This window comes from Podarcis melisellensis, assembly GCF_964234715.1.
Source record: "Podarcis melisellensis genome assembly, chromosome: 15".
Taxonomy (NCBI): domain Eukaryota; kingdom Metazoa; phylum Chordata; class Lepidosauria; order Squamata; family Lacertidae; genus Podarcis; species Podarcis melisellensis.
Genome location: NC_138532.1, coordinates 4,083,455 through 4,106,002, shown reverse-complemented (window position 1 = coordinate 4,106,002; position 22,548 = coordinate 4,083,455). Strand labels below are relative to the sequence as shown.

The 22,548-nt window shown below is 42.8% G+C and overlaps 1 protein-coding gene across 5 annotated transcripts in view; it reads right to left on the bottom strand.

The window, feature by feature from the left end:
- Positions 1–211: 211 nt before the first annotated feature.
- The window catches only part of PPP2R2A (protein phosphatase 2 regulatory subunit Balpha), a 63,427-nt gene continuing 41,090 nt past the window's right edge, over positions 212–22,548 (bottom strand). For 3 of the 5 annotated variants that reach the window (XM_081891007.1, XM_081891005.1, XM_081891006.1), the window contains 8 exons: positions 19,636–19,730; positions 14,371–14,536; positions 12,506–12,618; positions 11,058–11,235; positions 10,366–10,530; positions 8,899–9,068; positions 8,487–8,578; positions 212–1,157 (listed from right to left, as the gene is read on the bottom strand). In XM_081891007.1, coding sequence (XP_081747133.1) covers positions 878–1,157; positions 8,487–8,578; positions 8,899–9,068; positions 10,366–10,530; positions 11,058–11,235; positions 12,506–12,618; positions 14,371–14,536; positions 19,636–19,730 — 1,259 coding nt within the window. In that variant the 3' untranslated portion in view covers positions 212–877. Of the gene's footprint in view, positions 1,158–8,486; positions 8,579–8,898; positions 9,069–10,365; positions 10,531–11,057; positions 11,236–12,505; positions 12,619–14,370; positions 14,537–19,635; positions 19,734–22,548 lie in introns of all 5 variants that reach the window. The other 2 variants (XM_081891008.1, XM_081891004.1) reach the window with 1 other exon arrangement.

The window sequence follows — 22,548 nt, the reverse complement described above, 5'->3', positions numbered from 1 at the left end:
TACTGGTTAAAATCAATGCCAAAACATTTTATCATGCGTCAAGTTATTTTTAATAATAAAAAAAGAAATTCATATATAAAGAGGTAGATTAAAAAGGGGGGAAAAGAACAGATTCACCATTCTTTGTCACTTTTATTCAGTAGAATCCCCCCACCCACCTTTTAGGATTTTATTTTTTATGCCAGAAATGGCAAAGAGTGATTACAGTCAATTATTTATTAAAAACATTTTATTCTTTGCAACACAGACCCCTTTGACCCATTTTATGTGCTTTTCACTTTTTTTTCTCTATGCACCACCACCATGGGGCGGAGGGGAGGGGAACGGGTTTTTTTTAAGGGAAAGGAGTCCAGGAGGCATAGGAGGAATGCTACAAGCCACAGCAAGAATGAGCTGTTGTTTAATAATAAAAAAGGGCCACAAATAATACAGTAATGAGGTTACACAATTAAATCCCACAGCATGACTTGAAGGCTTTTCCCTGTGGCAGACGTCATCACAATGGAAGGCATAAAAAACTGGAGGAACCAAATGTTGATAATAGTCCAACCTCTAGTCCATTAGGCAAGATGGTGCAAGTAGTCGTTGTATTGTCGTTGTGTTAAAAAGTGCCCTAGCCTCACCTAAATGGCTAGCAGACATGGAGAACTCCTCAACAGAGAGAAACCATCCACATAGCTATCTAGAAGAGTGTGTTGTCAAATATGGCACATTTTTAAATACTGGGAAAGATGTGCCACAATGGACTTCTCTCTCTCTCTCTCTCTCTTGCTCTCCCGCACTCTGTTTTCTCCCCTCTATTGTTTACGGGTACAAATGCTAGATTCATCTATCTGAACTATGCAGGAAGTGGACTCCTCTGCTAGGAACACTAGCTCTAATTCACTTTGTCTTGAAATATATACAAGTTGTTTGTAGTGGCTACGGCAATGATATTTTCCTTGGGATGCCAGGCCGTGTGGAGAATTTTCTTGTTGAAGTCTAGGCTGTCGACACTGATCTCGTCCTTCTTCCGTTTGCCGCTGGCGCAGACTTTGCGGGGCTTTAAGACGGTGCGGGGCTTATTGTTTTCCCGAGAAGCTTCTAAAGTGATATCCCGCTTTGTGTTCCTATCAAACATTCTGAAGAAGTTGTTGTAGGAGCCAGTCATGACGACACTGAAAGATGGAGAAGACAAAAGAGAGTTTCCAGGTGTGTTTCCTTGCTAGAAGCTTTTACTGCAGTTCTTTTTATTCAGGGAGCTGAATAAATATTCACGGGGAAAGTATCCTATCAAAAACACAATTGCATTTCAACAGCATGGGCACTTAATACATGAGCACAGGAAGCTGCCATATTCTGATCGATTTCAGTATACTTATCTAGGATCAGCACTGTCTACATCAGTGTGTCTCTAACTTCGGTCCCCAACTGTTGTTGGACTACAACTCCCATCATCCCTGACCACTGGTCCTAGCTGCTAGGGATGATGGGAAGTTAGAGAAACACTGGAGATGGCAGAAATTGAACCTGGGACCTTCTGCATGCAAGATAGATGTTCTAACACTAAGCCTTCTCAGTGCTCAAACAGTTTAATGATTAACTATTTTCATGGTACTGAATCATGCGTGCTTTAGGAAATGGATTTTTGAAGAGAAATTTCCAGTTTTACCAATACAAAACAGAAACTGGAACACCAACACCAACAGTTCTTACACTAAATCACCTTACACATAAAATTAAAGGGAACTGGGATGCCTACTCTGTTAAACAGCTTTCAAACTGCTAGGTACCCAGTAACACCTCTGCATTGCTTGCTTTTAGAAGGATTGTCAGAACTTGTTTATCAAACCCTGCAGTGAATGCAGTTCAGCCAAAGGAGCCAGGTAAATTCATGGCTGCAATGTGATGATCCCTGCCAAGGGGATGGGGAACTTTGCCCTCCCGATGATGTGGGACTTGAATTACCATCAGCCCCAGCCAGCACTATCAGTTGTCTGGGATGATGGGAGCTGTAGTTTAGGAGTAACTGAAAGGTCACAGGCTGCCCATCCCTGCCGTAGCAGTTTGCTGTTACTGGGAAATAGTGAATGTCCTTCAACCCCACATACAAAAATGCAGCCATTCCAAAATACCAAACAAACAAACAAACAAACAAACACCACCTCATTGCAACTATCAAAAGAATCAAGATGGTAACACTGAAATGGCTTCTCTCAGAGCTCCAAGAACTGAATATCTGGAGGAGTTTGAAAACTGTGTTAACAATCTGTTCATTTGGACTTCTGGTTCTGCTCTGCCTTAATGGAGGCAGCCCCTATGACAGCGGGAGATCGTAGGTAAAGGAAAAACAAGGATGATTGAGAGCAAATCATCCTTGCAAATTCCACCCAGGGACGGGGGGAACGAGCTTCAATTGTAGTTCGTCTCGGAACCTGGCTCTCGCTCCGGCATGGAATGAGGGGGGCAGGGAGGCACTGAGCCTGGCAAAAACCCTCCAATGCTGCCATTAAGAAGCAGAGGTTCTCCTGTTAATTAGAACTTAATTGGATTAAAGTACAGGTGCGTGCTGGAAGAGATGAGATCACAAACTGGAAAAAACCAACTGCAAGGACTTTAAGGTTTGAATCTGTGATAAGACTTCATTCGGTGAAAAAGACGGTGGAGGGAGCCTACAGTTTCTTTATTTAAAGTTTTATTCTCTACATTTATGATTTGGAAACCCTCCTCTGAATGTTAATTCAAATCATATTTGTACAAGAAGAACTTGGATTATAAATATGGCATATAACATCAAACGGAACTGTATGTGTAAAAAAAAAAGGAGGGGAGGGAAGCTCTATTTTGCAAAAGGTTTACGATGGAAACTTAGAACTGACTCTTCCCCATCCTTTATTATATACAAAGTGAACTGAATAACGCTAAGAGGACTTGGAATTTAATTTAATTGGAAGGATAATCAGCTGGAAAGAAGGATGAAAGGAGTCTGTGAGTTGCCAAGGAACTGGTAAGGTTCTTTATTGAGTCATCTGCAGTCTGACAGACCACTCTTTTTCCTAGGCTGAGGGGGGAAATGGTGACAACAGTTTATTTACTGGGACAGAGAGACCTTCGCAGCTGTTGTTAAAGTTCTTGGTGCAAAACAATGAAGCACGAGACGAAGCGATGGAGATATTTCTGGAATAACGATGGGATACCTGCTCCGCCCAAGGCCTGGCGGATAACAGCAATAATTGGGGGAAAGAAAGAAATAACACCTTACAAGGACAGGACGAAACACCATGGACAGAATAATTGCTGCACACAGGAAGAACAAGGATCTAGTGTGAGTTCCTCACTTGAAGTTTTATAAATCATTTAATGTATCAAATGGATAGAAGTTATTAATATTGCAGTTGTTGTATAAGGGATTATTATTATGACCAGAATATAATTTAAACTAGTAAGATTTTAGAACGCAGAAATAAAGGAAATAATAAAATAATAAAATCTAGCATGTGGGGAGGGGGCACTTTAACTAAATTATATAATTTGGTACTTGAATGATTGGTATTAATAATTGTATTATAAATTGGTATTGTTATAATAGGCTATTATTGGAGTGTAAATGAAAACTAATACAAATTTATTCCAAAAAGAAAAAAGTAATCTGTTAATTTGTTTAGGGCATTTTAAATCCCAGGCAATCAGGGCAGCAAATGTGGTTCCTCTTCATTTTGCCAACATTTTTATGGCGCAGGACAGCCTGTGAGATGGCGACTTGCGCAAGGTAACCCAGGGAGCTTCATGTCCTAGTGAAAATTTGACACTCTTAACTACTATGCCCACAGTCTCTTGCAGACTGCCATTCCTATGACTGACTTCATATTTTCTTTCCAGGAAGCAGTTCGTGCTATACTGGGAATAGTGACAAGGCCTCTATTCATGACAAAATTATGACGCAGTTGCTAAGAAAATAATTATGATATAATGACACTTGTGTGCCTCTCAGGTATGCCTGACTTTCACACTCCTAAGAGCCAGAAAAGGGTCACATCACTCCTGTGTAGTAGAGCTAGGCTAATAAACCTGTAGTCTGATCAGACATTGAATTAGATTGCCTGCCTGGACTGCAGCTCTTCAAGGTGTAGGTGGAGAAGCCTCCAGTATGCGGGAAGATAGCCTATCATTCTCCTATGCAATGTTTCATCTTTCAGGAAGGATGTTTTACATTTTAATTAATCAGGCACGCTGGACTGCATTGTCCAGGAAGAACTGCATCATCACCCCTTTCTTTATATTTAAATTCTTTATTTAAATGTATTTCTTTAAAGAAAAAAATCCATAAAAATATAAAACAAAACCACAGCCACATACAATTACCCAGCATCCATATGGAGTATGAAAATTAAATATTGTTCCCTGTCGGCCTCCAGCAATTGAACTGACAGGGACATTCTTATTATTCAGGCTGTAGGAGGCAAGTTTGGAGAAGAAAGCAGTGAGTGGAATAAAGATGCACCACACTTTAAAATAACTGTTTGTGCACATTAACTTTTAAAACAAAAAAAATTCCTTCCAGTAGCACCTTAAAGACCAACTAAGCTAGTTCTTGGTATGAGCTTTCGTGTGCATGCACACTTCTTCAGATACACTGAAGCTTTTAATGCAGCTTTTCTTTGTAGAGGAGGGACCACAGCTCACCGAGAGCCCATGGTTTGCATGCTGAAGGTTCCAGGTTCAATCACCATTGTAAAGAAAAAGCCTCAGGTAGCAGGTGGGTAGGAAGACTTCCTACAATACCAGGCTGGAGGGATAAATAATCTGACCTAGCAGTTATGGCCCTAAAATGAGAAAAGGAGGCCAAGAACCAAACTGTCCACAGGCAAGGCTGCTTTTAAGCCTGAAAAATCAATGGCACACATAACGATGCACCCATAATGATGATGGAACTACAGCAGACAATTAATCAAGCCAAAATGGTCAAAACACCAGGACCAGATGAACTGTCAGCAAAATTTTATAAGAAATTGTAAGATAACATTGTCCAGCCATTGAAAGATGTAATGAGTAAGATACTAAAAACAGGGAAGACTCCGGACTCTTGGAGAAATTCTTATATTACACTCATGCTTAAACAGACTTATTGTTATTAACAAACTATAGGCTAATTTCTCTATTAAATGATGACTGTAAGCTGTTTGCAGCTATATTGGCAAACCAGATAAAAATGGTACTAAAAGACATAATTCACCAAGATCAGACCAGGTTTTTGCTTGGTTGACGGATGAGAGATAATGTAAGGAATATAACTGATAGAATACTTGGAGGTAAGAAATTGGAAGCAAGCAGCATTGATGTTTAAAGATGCAGAAAATGTCTTTGATAATATTTTGTGGACTTTTATGAAGAAAATGATGGAAATGATTAATTTCAGAGAGACCTTTTGGAAAGGAATAGAAGCAATATATTCAAATCAATATGCAATGCTGATAGCAAATAATGAGCTAACAGAAAAATGTAAAATAACAAAAGGGACAAGACAGGTGCTATGTCACTATTGTTGTTTATATTGCCTTTAGAAGTCTTAGTTGGAAGAATAAGATCTGATGTATCAATTAAATGGATAACAGTGGGTCAGAGAGCATATAAACTGAAGGTATTTGCCAATGAAGTGGCATTATCAGTAGAGGAGCCACTGGTTAGTATACCAAAGCTTTAGAAGAAATCAGTGAATTTGGAGAAGTAGAAGGTTTAAAACAAAAGCAAGATGAAAATTTTGGTTAAAAATGTGAATGATCAAATGAAGAAAGATCTACAGTCGACTGGAGTAATAACTGAAAAGAAACTTAAATATCTAGGAGTGTGGCAGATAGCAAAGAACATAAATACAGTGGTGCCCCGCAAGACGAATGCCTCGCAAGACGAAAAACCCGCAAGACGAAAGGGTTTTTCGGTTTTTGCGACGCTTCGCTAGACGATTTTCCCTATGGGCTTGCATCGCAAGACGAAAGCCCATAGGGAAATCTCGGGGACCTCTTTTAAATGCTGGCGGTGGGGAGCAAAGCCTTTCCTCCCCCTCCGGACTTCAGAAGAGGTCCAGGAAGGCCGGCGGGGGCGAAAGGCTTTGCTCCCCACCGCCAGCATTTTAAAAGCGGTCCGGGATAGCAGGGAAGCGCTTCCCGCTATCCCGGACGGCTTTTGAAGGCAGGCGGGGGGGGGGGGGAGCAAAGACTTTTGCCCCCCGCCAGCCTTCAGAAGAGGTCCAGGACCTCTTCTGAAGGCTGGCGGGGGGCAAAAGTCTTTGCTCCCCCCTGCCTGCCTTTCCGGGAGAGCGGAAAAGGCAGCGCTGCCTTCCCGCTCTCCCGGAAAGGCAGGCAGGGGGGAGCAAAGACCTTTGTCCCCCGCCCACCTTCGGAAGAGGTCCAGGACCTCTTCCGAAGGCGGGTGGGGGGCAAAAGTCTTTGTCCCCCCTGCCTGCCTAACCGGGGGCTTTTAAATCGCCCCGGGACTGTCCGGGGCAATTTAAAAGCCCCCGGACGGCTTTTGAAGGCCCGCCAGCATTTTAAGATCGCCCCGGGACAGCGGAAAAGTCTCCGCTATCCCGGGAAGGCAGGCGGGGGGGAAGCAAAGACTTTCGCCCCCGCCAGCCTTCAGAAGAGGTCGGGGGACAGACTGTCCCCAGACCTGGTCTGAAGGCAGTTCGGTTTCCATAGGAACGCATTAATTGATTTTTAATGCATTCCTATGGGAAACCGTGCTTCGCAAGACGAAAAACTCGCAAGACGAAAAGACTTGCGGAACGAATTAATTTCGTCTTGCGAGGCACCACTGTATTTTAAAAGACAATTATGTTAAAATTGGGGGGAAATTAAGAAAAAATTAGAAATGTGGGGAAGAATGAATCTGTCCTTATTGGGGAGGATATCGGTGAAAATGTATGCTGCAAATGTAAAGAGAAGGAGGGCACCTTTTACCACACGTGGCGGCCATGTAAGGTAATAAAAAACTTTGGGGAGATGATATATAATGAGTTGAAAAAAAATGAGAAGTTTTTCTTTTAGGTGCGGAGATACCGAAGGAACAGAAAAAGCTGTTCATGTATCCGACCACAGCTGCCCGGATGCTGCTAGCCCAGAGATGGAAGGTACAGATACAGAGCCAACCAAGGAAAAATGGCAGAAGAAATGAATGGACTATGCCAAAATGCCAAAATTAACAGGAAGAATTAGAAACCAGGAAGAATCAACTTTTAATAAAGAATGGGAAAAATATATAATTTATTTGAAAAATTATTGTAAACAATTTAATTCATTAGCAGGATTGATTTATAACTTGTAGTTAAAATTTTGAACTAAGGAATATAAAGGATTTATTAAAACTTGGAATTATAAAGGAGATGAGGGAGGCGGAATTCTGACATAAGGATCCACAAAAGAGGGAGAGTGTTTCTGCTTCATTGACTATGCAAAAGCCTTTGACTGTGTCGACCACAGCAAACTATGGCAAGTTCTTAAAAGAAATGGGAGTGCCTGATCACCTCATCTGTCTCTTGAGAAATCTCTATGTGGGACAAGAAGCTACAGTTAGAACTGGATATGGAACAACTGATTGGTTCAAAATTGGGAAAGGAGTACGGCAAGGCTGTATATTCTCTCCCTGCTTATTTAACTTATATGCAGAATTCATCATGCGAAAGGCTGGGCTGGATGAATCCCAAGCCGGAATTAAGATTGCCGGAAGAAATATCAACAGCAGATGACACAACCTTGATGGCAGAATGTGAGGAGGAATTAAAGAACCTTTTAATGAGGGTGAAAGAGGAGAGCGCAAAATATGGTCTGAAGCTCAACATCAAAAAAACGAAGATCATGGCCACTGGGCCCATCACCTCCTGGCAAATAGAAGGGGAAGAAATGGAGGCAGTGAGAGATTTTACTTTCTTGGGCTCCATGATCACTGCAGATGGTGACAGCAGTCACGAAATTAAAAGACGCCTGCTTCTTGGGAGAAAAGCAATGATAAACCTAGACAGCATCTAAACAACAACAAAAAAATTGAAAAACTGAAAAATAAATTTGTGAATGGCTTGGAAACACACACGCACACACACACACGGTTTTACAGGGGGATTACATGGTAAAAAAAAATTTAATGGCCTGCATTTGCACAAGGCCCCCTTGAAGCGGGAGGTTGGAGGATTGTTAATACAGTTCATCTGGAATCCACAAAGCATCCTGAGAGAAAGCCACATGGCAGGAGACGAGAACAGTAAAACTATGACAGCTGAATGAACGAAAATGACAAGTCAACAAGAAGCTCTTTTCACCTCACTATTTGTACGCTCCCTGCCCCCAAAATAGTCTCCTAAACATCTGGTTTAAGGCAAAAATGTGAGCCTGAGATAAGGGAGGAGAGGGAAGCACATTTCATTCAGGTATTGCTCAACCAAGGAAACAGTACTTCAAATCAGCAGCTTGCATTCAAGTGCTCAGAAATAAAAGAAAACGAAATAAGTCGAGACTTGCCTGTCTGATCCGTTCCAGCAGCACTCAAACTTGTCAAAAATGCAGTCATTTTCATAAAGTGAACAAAGTTTACTTCTGAGGTATTCATGTACCTAAGGAGGAGGAGACACAGTGGTTGGGCATGATGACAATAAATGAATTGTTCAATATTTTGAGTTTTTAAAAACATCAGTATCTATTATGAAGCCAAATATGGAATTTTAATCATTAAAATTGATATAGTACATATTTTATTTTCCACTTTTTATTTTTATTTTACTTTGTTCAATTAAATTGTTCTTAAGAAAAATCAATTAACTATATATATTAAAAAAGGTCTTGTCCATGCAGATTCAAGGACATACGTATTACTTAGACACGTACACTGTGATTTCCAAAGTCAAATCTGAGACCCAATATCTTCATAGCATACCTGGTATGTTTCCACAGGTCTGTTTTCCATATTTAAATCCCAAATTTTCACGGACAGATAATCCCTAGTCATCATATATCGACCACTATGGCTGAATTTGACATCAGATATGGAGGAGATGATTTCGGAGAAAAACGATCGGTTGCTAGGGTCTTCTGGCTCTTCAAACACTGCAAGCAGAAGACAAGCACAGTGGTTCTATCATCACATTTCCCGAATTCGTTTCTCATGCACATTGAAGCAAAAAAGGAGTAATATCACTACTGGGGATCCCAAATGGATGTGAAGAGAAATATTACACATTAGTTGCCTGATTGAAAAACAAACAAAACCTGAGGCAATGTTGTTATTTTAAACCAGAATCCTCACAAAGTGAGACAGACCTTCTTACAGTGGTGCCTCGCAAGACGAAATTAATCCGTTCCGCGAGTCTCTTCGTCTTGCAGTTTTTTCGTCTTGTGAAGCACGGCTATTAGCGGCTTAGCGGCTATTAACGGCTTAGCGGCTTTAAGAAAAAGGAAACAAACTCGCAAGAACTCACAAGACGTTTCATCTTGCGAAACAAGCCCATAGGGAAATTCGTCTTGCGGAACGACTCAAAAAACGGAAAACTCTTTCGAGTTTTTCGTCTTACGAGGCATTCGTCTTGCGGGGCACCACTGTATAGAGATGCATACATTTCCCAGGAGAGGTGTAAGTGGTTCAAGGTCTCCAGCCAGGCAAACTATGTTTTGTGCCAAAAATATCCAAATCTACCAGCCTATATAGGATCATAGAATTGTAGTGTTGTAGGTGACCCTGAGGGCCATCTAGTCCAACCGCCTGCAAACACAGGAATCTCAACTCAAGCATCCATGACAGATGGGCATTCAACTTTTGCAAAGACTATGCAAACTGAACTTTGTAGAATACCTTTTTTAAAAAAATGAAAGCAATTTGCTAATAAACATGGAGGGAAGTCTGGAGCAATCTGAAGCCTAACTGTCAGCCACTGAAAATAATTCAGCCACATTCACCCACTACAAGTCTGGCTATTAAGATCTCAACAAGCACTGCCCACAAATTTTCCAGAGTACCTCTGCAGCCACTGATGGACCGAAGCTTGTTTTCAAAACAACAACGTGAAATCTGAAATCCTTAAAGTGCCAAGTTCTGAAACCAATCTACATCTTTCTAGGCCTTGAGTAAACCTCTACTGCCTTGAATGGACTTGGAGGAACAGTACAGACCAGCTGTTTGTCTCTACCATAGTCTCATTATTATGGCTTGTGTGTTGCTCTGCTATGCTGAGTGGCAGTGGATAGAAGCAATGATGTTTTTAACTGTACTGTTTCTACAGGGTTATGGCACCCCTTGGGGTTGGCAAGCTTAAACACCCTCTACATTTTCTTGCTTGACTCGTGATTTTCTCTAAAGAGAGAAAAAACAGCAACAAGAAGTTGATTAGTACTGAAAGAAACTACTTACATTTTGAATGCCTGTCGCAGAGTGCAGATGCCCTCATGTCACAAAGACGGATTGTTCCTTTGCTACTGCTGTATACGAATGTGTTACAGCTGTTTGGATGGAATTCTGCTGCCGTTATCACCTCTGTCAGTTCTTCCATGTTGGCAGGCTTAATATCTACAATATCTAGAGATTTATTACGTTAAGGACTCTCCTTTTAGCAAGTTTCACAGCCCCTTTTTTGCACTGTAACCAACCCTCAGGGAAAAGAGATTTCTGGAGAATGCTGCTCTTTAGATTCCAGTACCATGGGGGAGAAAAACCTTTCTACCTATGTTATCCAAACCATACATACATTCTGTAAATTTCCATCACATTTCCCCATGCTCCCCTCCCCAATAAATAGAACCTTGCCTCATAAGAGAGTTGCTCCAGCAGCCTGTGTCATTTTCTTTGCCCAATTTCACACTTTTCCAGTTCCACAATATTCTTTTCGTCCAGTCAACTGTGCACAATACTCCAAAATGGGTTGTACCACAGATTTATATAATACTGACAGTTTTGTTTTTGATATGGTCCTAATGTTCCCTGACACGGAATTCATCTTTTTCACAGCAGAAAAAGAAGGAAGGAAGGCAATACTACTCTAAGATAAATCAAATGATCCTCCACCAAATTAATTCAATATAAATACATTTTTGAGAAAAAGATACTAAAACTTCTGTCTGTAATTTCCAGGTGCCACAAGTTAATCCGTAGGTCATCAGCAGACAGGTATGTTTCATAATCACTATTGATGGAGATAGAGTTAATGTGGTATGTATGTGCATTGGCAAATATTCTTCGTGGACTGGCTTCCACCATGAGATCCATGGGCCTGAATACTGGCACCTGCAAAGTACAAGGGAACAGAGACGTCTTCAGCAGCGGTGAAGTAGTGGCAAATTCTGAACTGCAGGAACACATCATAACACACCCCAATGCCCTGTCCCTCCACGAAGAGCTAAAAAATGCAGGCAGCTATGTTGAGCTAGATATGCACATTTATATCCACCCCACAAAACAACAACAGTGCACAGTACAATACCCAATTTACTAGGATCAGTTGACAGTGATGGAACAGATGTTTCTAAAATAAATTCAGCTTGTAGAAGAGATCTGGCAAATGATTATGCAAGAAAGTATTACCATTTAAAATGCATGCATGGAGTACGAACCCCACCAAAGAAAAGGAAGAAAGTGTCCAACCTCTCTGTTTCATTAGTTGACTTCCTCTATGCTAATCTATCACAAACAATAAGAAAACACGATATCACCATGTTCACTTGCCAGAGCAAGGAGGACCCATCAGTTCACCCAGTGCTTCATCAGATGTCACATTCACTCCTGTTATGTAAAAAGTGCCCTGGAGCTGACCTCCCCTGTGTTTCCCTTCCACTGTATCATTGGGGAATGTATCATTGGGGATTTTACGATCTCCAACCATAAATCTTGAGGGTGGTCCAGCATCAATTCCTTGCATGTATGCTAGATCCCTTGCACAGGAGAGTGACGATGGCACAGCTTAAGTGCTGAAAGGATCAAGTTGTACATGGCCAATGGCAAGTAAACACTCATGGAAGCAGTAAAGCTCAGTCAAGCATTGTTTACTTGAAAGGCAGTATCAATCTTGTTGGCAGAAGACTATTTACAACTTTACTACCACACAGATAGTAAGGCACACTTCAATCTTGCATGCTGCCTGCACACAGCTCAGCAGTCTCTCCCCTGTAGGAATCACGTAAGTCCACAGCTAGATGCTCCACATCTATTTATCTTCAAGAACCTTCTCACAGTTTTTGGAAATGAATGGCTCTTTCTCACTTACTCTAACAGGGAAGTGCACCACCAAATGCTATCAGCATGAGAGGCAGAAAGCCAACATCTCTTGGCATGGGAAGATCAGGGCTCATAGGAGTGGCGGTGGTTGTTTTGATCTGCTCAACATGGCACTGGGCCTTCGGAGATGGAGAAATAGCTGTAGTGATTATCTGTTGATTTGGACATCATGCCAAACCACAGTTAGCCAGCATCTGATCTGAAGCCTGTTTTCAAACTGTGAGCAACTGTGGGGAAATCAAGACTATTCACGTTGCCCCCTTGACATTAAGTGCTTACTCACCCGTAATGTTGTGACTGTCGTAGGGTCCCTATACCGCCCATCTTCTTCTTTCAAGTTATAGCCCTCTGGTCTTTTATCCCGTTCACTGATTTTCCATAGTTTTATTGTTTTATCTGAAATACATTGCAGTGGTCGCAGTGAGCTGCGTTATGAGTACCGAAACCATGACCAATAAAACGTACTGATTGCACAAGGGAAGACAATTCCAGCTAGTTAAAACTTGTTCATGGTTTTTATTTTTAAATAAACCTTTCTTCCACTGATGCTGAACAATGGGCTGATAGTGCCCTGGCATTGATTAATTTCCAATAGCAGAGGTGGCTAATCTGTAGTCTTTGGGATACTGCTGGTCTCCAACTCCCATCAGCCCCAGCCAGCATAGCAGATAGTCAAGGCATGATGGGAGTTGTTGTCCAGCAATATCTGAAGGGCCACAGGCTAATTACCCCTATCCTATAGGAAAGGGTGTAACAGCCTCAGACCAAGGCTTTTAGTGTGGCTGCCCTAATCTGTGGAACAGCATTCTTATGCCTGCTATCCAGAAACAAATCAAGACATTTTTGCTCCAACAATAATTCCCAGCTGGATGAACAGGTCTCTGTCACTAGTGTCTACTTTGTATTGCTTTTAAATTTACTGTCACTCAGCTGTGTCACCCAGTGCCAGTCTGCTTAGTAGAATGCTTTTTACTAGCTGGTCAACCTGAATGATACATTACAAAGTACAGGTCCCATTCCTGAAGAGATTACAATCCAAATTCCAATGCTAAAGGGACAAGAGAAAGAATGGAAATGTGGGTACGGCTAAACTGGGGGTTGCCTATGTATTTATTTCTGTTACAGTGGTACCTTGGGTTACCATCGCTTCAGGCTACAGACTCCACTAACCCAGAAATAGTACCTTGGGTTAAGAACTTTGCTTCAGAATGAGAACAGAAATCGTGCTCCGGCGGCCCCATTAGCTAAAGTGGTGCTTCAGGTTAAGAACAGTTTCAGGTTAAGAACGGACCTCCGGAATTAAGTACTTAACCTGAGGTACCACTGTATGCGTATTTTAGACTTAGCAGCAGTGGGGTCTGGGGACAAAGGACAGTATAAACAATGGTTCTGACTACTGTGCAGGTTACCCAGAGCAGCTTGCAGAACCATGAAAAGATGTTTTCAAGTCTAATTTCATGCCTTATGGCACAGAACTAAAGACAACAAAGAAGCCCTCTTTTTGAAGTAGGAACTCAAAAGTGCACAGCTGGTGAAGGAGCCAGAAAAGAATATCCTGGGCTTCAGATCTTACATTCAGGAATCCTGATGGGACCGACAGCAGAGCCAGACTAGAGTCTAGTGATACAGTCCTGCAGAAATTTCACCAAAATGTTGGAGCTGCTCTCTGATTGATAACATCAGCTAGCCAAGGAGGAAGGAGGAGCAGCACTTTGGGAGGGTGAATAAAAGGAGCAGTTTCTGAGAGAGCTGGATTTGAGATGGGAGATAGGAAGCAGGGCTGGGCAATAACTGCTTTCCAACATTGTAATATACCACCTGCTAAACATTGTGGTACGGCGGTATATCAAAATGTCAGAAAGGAAGTGGCAAGGAAGAAGACAGTTGCTGGTCGCTGTGTGCACCTTCTGCCTCTTCCTAAGCAACTCCTCCTCCAGCACCCACCATCCACCAACATTAGATGGGGATGTGAATATAACAAGAGACCTGAAGAAGCAAATAGTCTAAAAAGAAGTGGGGAGGGCACATCTTTCACTTTAGCCATCAACTGCAGCTCGTGCCTAAATTAAGAGAATGAAGAAAAAGGACGGCTGCACAAATAGGTCTATAGGAAGACCTGTCATAAATCAAACACTGAATGAGCCTTACCATTTGTAGACAATAAAAACTGAGCAGCATTTTTCTGGGGTAACCACCTAATTTTGTTGATCTTCTCTTCAATTTCTAAACTTTTCAAGTAGTCAAACTCTGGTTCATGGCTTTGAAAGGTACTGTAAACATTGTATTCTCCTCTGCTGTGAGATTGTGTTTTGTTCTGAAAGGGGAAGGAGAACAGGGGGAGAGAGGAGAGAAATTGCATGGAATTCAGTGAATAACCAGTGTAGTTAATGTAGGCCACCTACAGATTACAATTAGTGTGATACAAAGAAATTAGAGCCACTTCACAGACATGAATTATTTCTGAGGCTGTCATTTAAGCAACAAACTCTTAATTGACCAATTATATGAGCTTACTGATCAATTTGCATTAATGAACACAAACATTCTGAAGCAATGAAAAAGCATTCTTTAGATCAAGGAAAGCAAATCTGTGGTCCTCCATCCCTGCCGGATTTCAAATGTGTAATAAACAACTATTGTGCTGTAGGACACCCTAGTCATGACTCACAGATGCTCTTCCCTGCAAACTGCTATCTAAAGCTAAACCTCTTAGCACTTGTTTAGCCAACATCTGCAATTCCAAGAGGGTGATGAACCACACTCAAGGGCGTGAGGATGCCAACGCCATTTAAAACATCCCAGGCACCTTTTCAAGCAGGAGGCAGGTCTGAAGCCAAATTCCAGCCCAAGGTAATTAACATTGCACTGGCATGAATCCCGCCTTATTCACAATTACGGGGCAGTATTCATTTCCTGCCTCCTAAGCTGTTCCACGATGCTTTGCACGGTTGCACTGCCGCCTCATTCCAGCCCAGGCATGACGACAGCTTTCATGTCAGGTGAATTCTACGAAGAGATCCTGTTTCAACCGATACTGCTCTGTGGAGGCGACTGGGAATCACCTGTTCTGATGGGTGGTGCTTGGCTGATACACAGGAAGCTACCTTATATGAGGTCAGACAAATTGTCTGTCTACTCCAGTGCTATTACTGGACACCTTAAGGATCACCTTTTCCCATAACAAGCTGCTCAGGAATAAAGTTCTTCTACAGAAACCCTTCTCAGGGCACTGCCACCAACTGAGGTCAAGCAGATAGCACCCAGCCCTCCTGTGGCGAAGTGGGTCCATGCGTCTGGCTGATAACCAGATGTTTGGTGGTTTGAGCCCACCCAGGGACGGCTGTGAGAAGAATTCCTGCATTGCGGGGGGGGGGGCTAGATGACTCTTGGGGTCCCTTCCAAGTCTGACATTCTATGATACTAAGAGTACTATGGAATTCCCTCCCTAGGAAAGCTCACCCAACACCCACTTGGTTATCATATAGGTGGCAGGCCAATACATATTTTTTTATTCTCACAGGCATTTTAACAAATTGTAAAGAATGAAGCAAGTGGCATTTTAAACACCAGGCCGGTGTTATTTTATCTCACCTTGTAGTTAAGATTGTTTTGAACTGATTGCTGAGTGTATGGAGTTTTTTAAATAGCAGACAAACATAATCTGGACAGCATCCATGCAAAAAGGAATGGACAGGATTTCATTGCGACATTCAGAGGGACAGGTAAGCAATACTGACTACGGGCGAGTCCCACCTTCCAATCAACAGATAATGAACTGCTCTGGGATTTTAGGAAGATTTTATGAAAACAGACATTTCTTCCAATAAATATTCTGATCTGTAGCAGCTCTTCAAAGCTTTGGTAGAACTCTTTCTCATCACCTGCTAGCTTTAATTAACCGGAAATGCCAGAGACTGAGCCCAGGACAAGCCTGTATCTCACCACTGAACTTATGTCCTTCTCCCACGGTCTTGCTCATGAAACGCGTAATGAACAAGACAACCCACCACAATCATGCAGGTGTGGAACAGTGTACCCCACTGTTGCACAGGGAGCATTTCATCAACACAGGTGGGAAGAGAGTGGCTCCTGCATGAACAGAGACCATGGTCTGCTCCCAGGGAGGGTTTTGGCATGAATTCTGGAACGGACATTTCCTCTGAAGAAACATACACATTTCCAGAAGCTCAATAAGCCTTTTAAACAAAGATAGGGAAACATTTGGCCCTCCAGCTGTGGCTGGGCTGCATCAGCCCCAGGCAGCATAACCAGTGTTTAAGAATGATAGGAGTTGTGGTCCAGTAGAAGCTGGAGGGCCACAGGTTACCCATCCGTGTCTCAAAATACCTTTTCTGATTTCCCTAAGAAATAGATTTTATATATTAGATTCTTTTCAATTTCATTTATCTCAACCATAAACCACCACAAAACAATAAGGGCAGTTTAATAATGAGAACAGATCAAACCAGCAGATAACACCAACCATAAAATACCATTTATCCAATATATGCAGTTTTGATTATATTTTGTGGCGGCCAAGCCAAGAATGGGCTGCCATCTGTTTTATAGAGTTCTTGCTAACCTTTCTGCAATTTATGTTATTTTAAGCATTAGCCTCCTGAGTTCCTTAAGGAGGTTATAATCTTAGTTGATTTAAAAACACCATACCATGAAACTGATGTTTCCTATTTCCATAAACTCCTTTCCCAAATTTGGAACCTAGTACGTGAAACCCGTTTTAATGTTTTAATTTTAATGTACTAAAAAATCAGCTTAAAAAAACCTGTTAGCCACCTTTTGTTCGCTATCTCGGTTGTCCAGTTGAACCAGAAGGGCAGGATATAAATGTAATAAATAAATAAATAAATAAATAAATAGATACCATTGTCCCCACTAGATGGCACTAAGAGATCAAAGTAACTTGGTAAGGAAAAATCCTTACCAGAAAGAAAGAGTACAGAAAGAGAAAGTGATTGTGTAAGAAGAGAAAGGTACAAAGGCTAGAGGAGTTGCAAAGATGACTTATAAACCGTAAGAACCTCCAAGAGCTTTTTATGTAAAAACCGCCCAGTATACGTACCAATATACGATACAGTATATGTGGCGCTGTGGGTTAAACCACAGAGCCTAGGACTTGCCGATCAGAAGGTTGGGCGGTTCAAATCCCCGCTACGGGGTGAGCTCCCGTTGCTCAGTCCCTGCTCCTGCCAACCTAGCAGTTCGAAAGCACATCAAAGTGCAAGTAGATAAATAGGTACCAGCGGGAAGGTAAACGGCGGGAAGGTAAACGGCGTTTCCATGCGCTGCTCTGGTTCACCAGAAGTGGCTTAATCATGCTGGCCACATGACCCGGAATCTGTACGCCGGCTCCCTCAGCCAATAAAGCGAGATGAGCACCACAACCCCAGAGTCGGCCACGACTTGACCTAATGGTCAGGGGTCCCTGTACCTTTACCTATGAAATGCATAAAACAGATGTGCAGTACTTTCTAAGTACTATGGTTGTCTGATGGACACCTTAAGAGCACAAACTGGTTGAGTGGTTTCAAAGCCATTTTAATGAAAACAGACAAAACACTTGCTATTCATATGACATGGTATTTCCAGTGCTCATAAATGTTCAGTGCCTCTTCAAAGGCACAATATCAATTATATTTACTGCAAGAGAAAATCTATGTAGGGCAATCTATTACAGGCACAAATGTAGGCTACTTGAGAAGGATTTTAATAGGACAAAAGAAGAATGCTATTTGAAACTCAATGACTGTAGGAAAAGCATTGCTTCAGTAAGTTACACACAATGGATTGGATAAAAAAAAACACAAGGAGAAGGAAAAGATGCATTAGTGCTACTCCCTGGACTCCTGAGCAAGAACAATCAGAAGAATTCTTGCAGAACTATGAAGCACCTATGAAGATGCTTAAACCCAGCTAGATCTCTGGCTCATGTAGGCTGTATAGGTGCTAGCGGAAGAAAACATTTATAACCCCTCACCTACACTGGCTGGCAGCAACTCTCCACGTATCAGGCAGAAAGATATATTTCCTAATCCTGCTAATAGATAGATAGGGGGCAAGGGCTTCCTAGAATGAAAAGCTTGTGTTCCACCAAAAAGCATTGACTCCTTGCTGATTTTAAATTGTTTTTCAAAATATATTCAACATCTATGGAGAAATCTTATACCAACAGATTTACTTTTCCAATAATTAATAAATGGCCACCTGTTTTCAATAAATTGGTTACATCATCAATCTTCTGTAGGTTTTATACAACAGTGATTTGGAATACACAAGCACTGGAATACGTCATTCTAGATAATGGTCGGCATTATCTGTTCTGTAATACTCAGCATATAAGATAGTAAAGGAACCACTTCTTAGTATTATTATTTTTACAACAGTTTGGTGGGAAAGAAACTGAACATGTAGTTTTGTTAATTAAGCTTGTTGCTCTAACAACCCTATAGATACGCAATGGGAATAAGTTCCAGTGAATGAAATAGTACTTACTTCTGCAGAAAGTCACACAGGTTTGCACATTTTTTGACTGCATTCCTAATCTTTAACCAGTATTTCTTTACAATCAGTCATGGCCACCATAAATTATAAATTTCCTATGTAACATGTCCACACTGGCTTACAACAGTAGAATATCATGCTGGTACTTTTTGGCGCAGTTCTTGTTTTCAATGTATTCTCAGAGCACCATAAACTGGCCATAATTTTCAGGTAAAAGATGCAATTCCCTCTTGAAATCTACAGAGCAGGGTGGACGCAACCCGAGGGCTACATGTAGCCCTGGAGGCCTTTTTTGGTGGCCCTCAAGTAACCTTTTACCCCGCAGTCCTCACCCCACAGCATAAGTCAGTGGTGTCCAAACTTTTTTCAAAGAGGGCCAGATTTGATGAAGTGAAGGGCTGTGAGGGCCGACCAAAGTTGTTAACCTTTTTTTTAGGATTGAAGTTGTTGAGCTGCCACAGGGGCCAGATTAAACCTACCGGCAGGCCAGATTAGGCCCCCGAAACGGACTTTGGACATGCCTGGCATAAGCGAAGCACTGGGATTTAGGAAGGAGGCATGAGGGCTCTGACAGGGTCCTAGAGTCCTCCTACCTCCTTCCCAAAGCCTAGTTAGCACTTGCTCAGCTTTGGGAAGGAGGTGGGCGGGCTCTAGAACCTTGCCAGAGCCTCATGCCTCCCTCCCAAAGCCCAGTGCCTCATCTAGCTGGGTCATGAGGTCTTGGGGCGTCAAATGTTGGCCTCATTCCCCAGCCCATGTGAGAAGGCCCTGTGTGGCCCATGGGTTCCGTAGTGAAGTACTCTTGCAACCCACTTGATATGAAAAGTTGGACTGCCTTGATCTAGAGGAAATTGGGTTGTGGGTATGAACAGACCACACTGACACAGAACTCACCTCCTGCTCTTGTTGAAAGATAACAACTCTACCGCCTTTGTCCCCTGTTGCTAGCAATTCTCCAGAATGATTAAACTCTACTGTAGAAATTATATCTGCTGTATAATAAAGAGAGAGAAATGTATGTTAATATATTTTCTGCGTACATTTTCATGAAATACATTTACACAGCAATCAGAAAAACTTGCACTATGATGAGGCAAACTTCCTCCTGCGATTTGGATTCAAGTTCCTTCTTATCCACAAAGCTCACCTTGGGCAGTCACAATTTCTTAGCACAACCTATTTCACAGGTTAGTTGTGAGAATATAAGGCAAGAAGAATCAGCATGAATGTTGCCCTGATCTCTTTGGAAGAATAAACAAGCAGTTCTAAATTGTCAGCTGCACCAACCTTGCAAGGTTGTCACGAGAATAAAATTGGGAAGGCAGGGAGAAAAGATGGGATGCACATTAATTTGAAATAAAAAAGGACACTTGACAACTGGTACACCATGACCCAAAAAAGGGGAGGGCTCAAGGAACTTGCCTAAAGGCACCATTATTTAGCAAGCTCACATTTCATTCACTTTTGTGTCAAAGGCAAAACACATAAATAGCCACCACATAAGCCTTTCCATGGAGGCGCAGGTTGCAGCCACAGCAAAGGTGGCATTTTTCCATCTCTGCCTTATTAAGCAGTTGGTCCCTTGCCTTTCTCGCCCTGATCTGGCCACAGTGATCCATGCGACGGTCACCTCCAGGCTTGATTATGTAGCTCGCTCTACGCAGGGCTGCCCTTAAAGCTGATCCAGAAACTCCAGCGGGTGCAGAATGCTGCAACGAGGCTCCTTACAGGGTTCTTGCCGCGGGATCTCATTCATCCAATGCTTTACCAACTGCACTGGCTCCCGGTGGAGTACAGGGTCAGGTTTAAGGTGCTGGTTTTGACGTACCTACGGGACTGCCTCTCCTGGTATGCCCCGCGGAGGACCTTAAGGTCCACAAATGACAACATTTTGGAGGTCCCAAGTTGCAAGGTGGTTAGATTGGTCTCAACTAGGGCCAGGGCCTTTTCAGTACTGGTCCCGACTTGGTGGAAAACTCTGTCACAAGAGACTAAGGCCCTGCGGGACTTGACATGTTTCCGCAGGGCCTGCAAGACAGAGCTGTTCTGCCTGGCCTTTGCTTTGGACTCAGTCTGACCCTTATGTTTCCCTCCCCTTATGGTCTTGATCTATCGGCTACTTTTAAAATGAGGCTGCATTTTAAATTGCATTTTAACCTGTATTTTAAATTGGGTCCCCCCCCACATTATGTTTTTACTGTGATTTTATTGGTGTTAGCCGCCCTGAGCCCATCTCTGGCTGGGGAGGGCGGGGTACAAATATTTTTTTTAAAAAATAAAAATATCATCATCATCATCTGACTTCAGGCATTTCTCCTCATGTGACAAAACTACTGTCTGAGGGTGAAACTGGGCCCACCAGTGAATGTCCTGCAGTCCGTGGGCTGGAGAAATGTCTGCAATAGGGAAACTTTTTAAATGCAATACAAGAATGTTCTTTTTTTTGGGGGGTGTGCTCAGGATAGGGGACACAATGGCAGAGTCCAGCCCTCCCTCTCGCTCAGTTGTTGACTGGGCAAAGGGGAAGTGGCAGCTAATTCCCAGCAGCAAGCCACCCATTTGGAAGGAGCAGCCCACTGAGAAACCTTTGCACCGGCATGAAGAGCCACTCCACAGGGTGTTGAGAGGATAAAATGGGGAGATGGAGAGCAGTGCATGGCACCTTGAGGTCTCTGGAGGAAAGGTGGGATATAACAGTAAAGGCTGCAAAGGCAAAGGCATGCTCAAAGGAGCTTTGCTTGTTTCAGGATTTTTCTGCACCAATGCAGATTCATCAGTGGAGAAAGAGGCCTTTGCTCATTTCAAGCTCTCACCACATTCAGTAGTCTAGCAATGGCAGGGCTGAGGAGGCGGCAGTCTGTCACTCACCTTAACCTCCCCCTCCTGCAGCCTTAACTTCCAATGATGACCACAGCCAACTGCAGTGGCGTGATGTTCACAAGGCAGCCACCACCACCACAGTGTAGGAAGTGGTCCACTGGTTCAGCTAGTTCAATACTATCTGCTCTGACTGGCAGTAGCACTCCAGGGCTTCAAACTAGGGCCTCTCCCAGCCCTACCTGGAGATGGGGAGCAGGGAGAGATGAACCAGGGACCTTCCATGTGCAAAGGCAGATGTTCCAAAAGTGAACTCCAGCTTTCCCTCCAAGTACCGCTATTCCACCTGTAAACCCCAGATTGGGGAGAGAAGCAGATGTGGTCCCCTCACTCGCTCTCTCACATGCACACAGACATACACTGAGGCTTTTGTCTGGGAGCATCCAAGAGGTCTGGCTACTGGCATTCTGTGGATGCGTGAGGTTTAGTCACCCACTTCCAAGGGAGAAGGAAATGAAGGACAGAGATGGGCAGAGACAAAGGAAGAAGCTGAGCAGCCCCTGGCAACTGTTCAAGCACCCCTGAAGGGTACCCACCTCACACACGGGAACCATGGGAACCTTGTGGCACAAGGCAGGTTGCCAAAAACAAAACAAGACTGTTGTATTAGGTCTCCCCACCACCACACACTGCCTCAGCCTCAGTGGTCCTGCAATATGAGGCCAGGGGAAGGAGGACCAGAGAGGAAGATAAGAATGCATTACGTTGCTTGTTGCTAAGAGCTGGCAGTTGGCCTTTGCTAGCATTACCAATCTGCCCTTTTCTTGCAAACAGCCAAACAAAACGATTTTGTGATCTTGTAGCAGTGCAATGATTTGAAAGCTCAAAGCCTAGAGAGTAAAGATGAGCTGGAAAATATATATATACAGTACAATACGTGGCATGCACCAGGGCTGGATTTAGGTTTGATGAGGCCCTAAGCTACTGAAG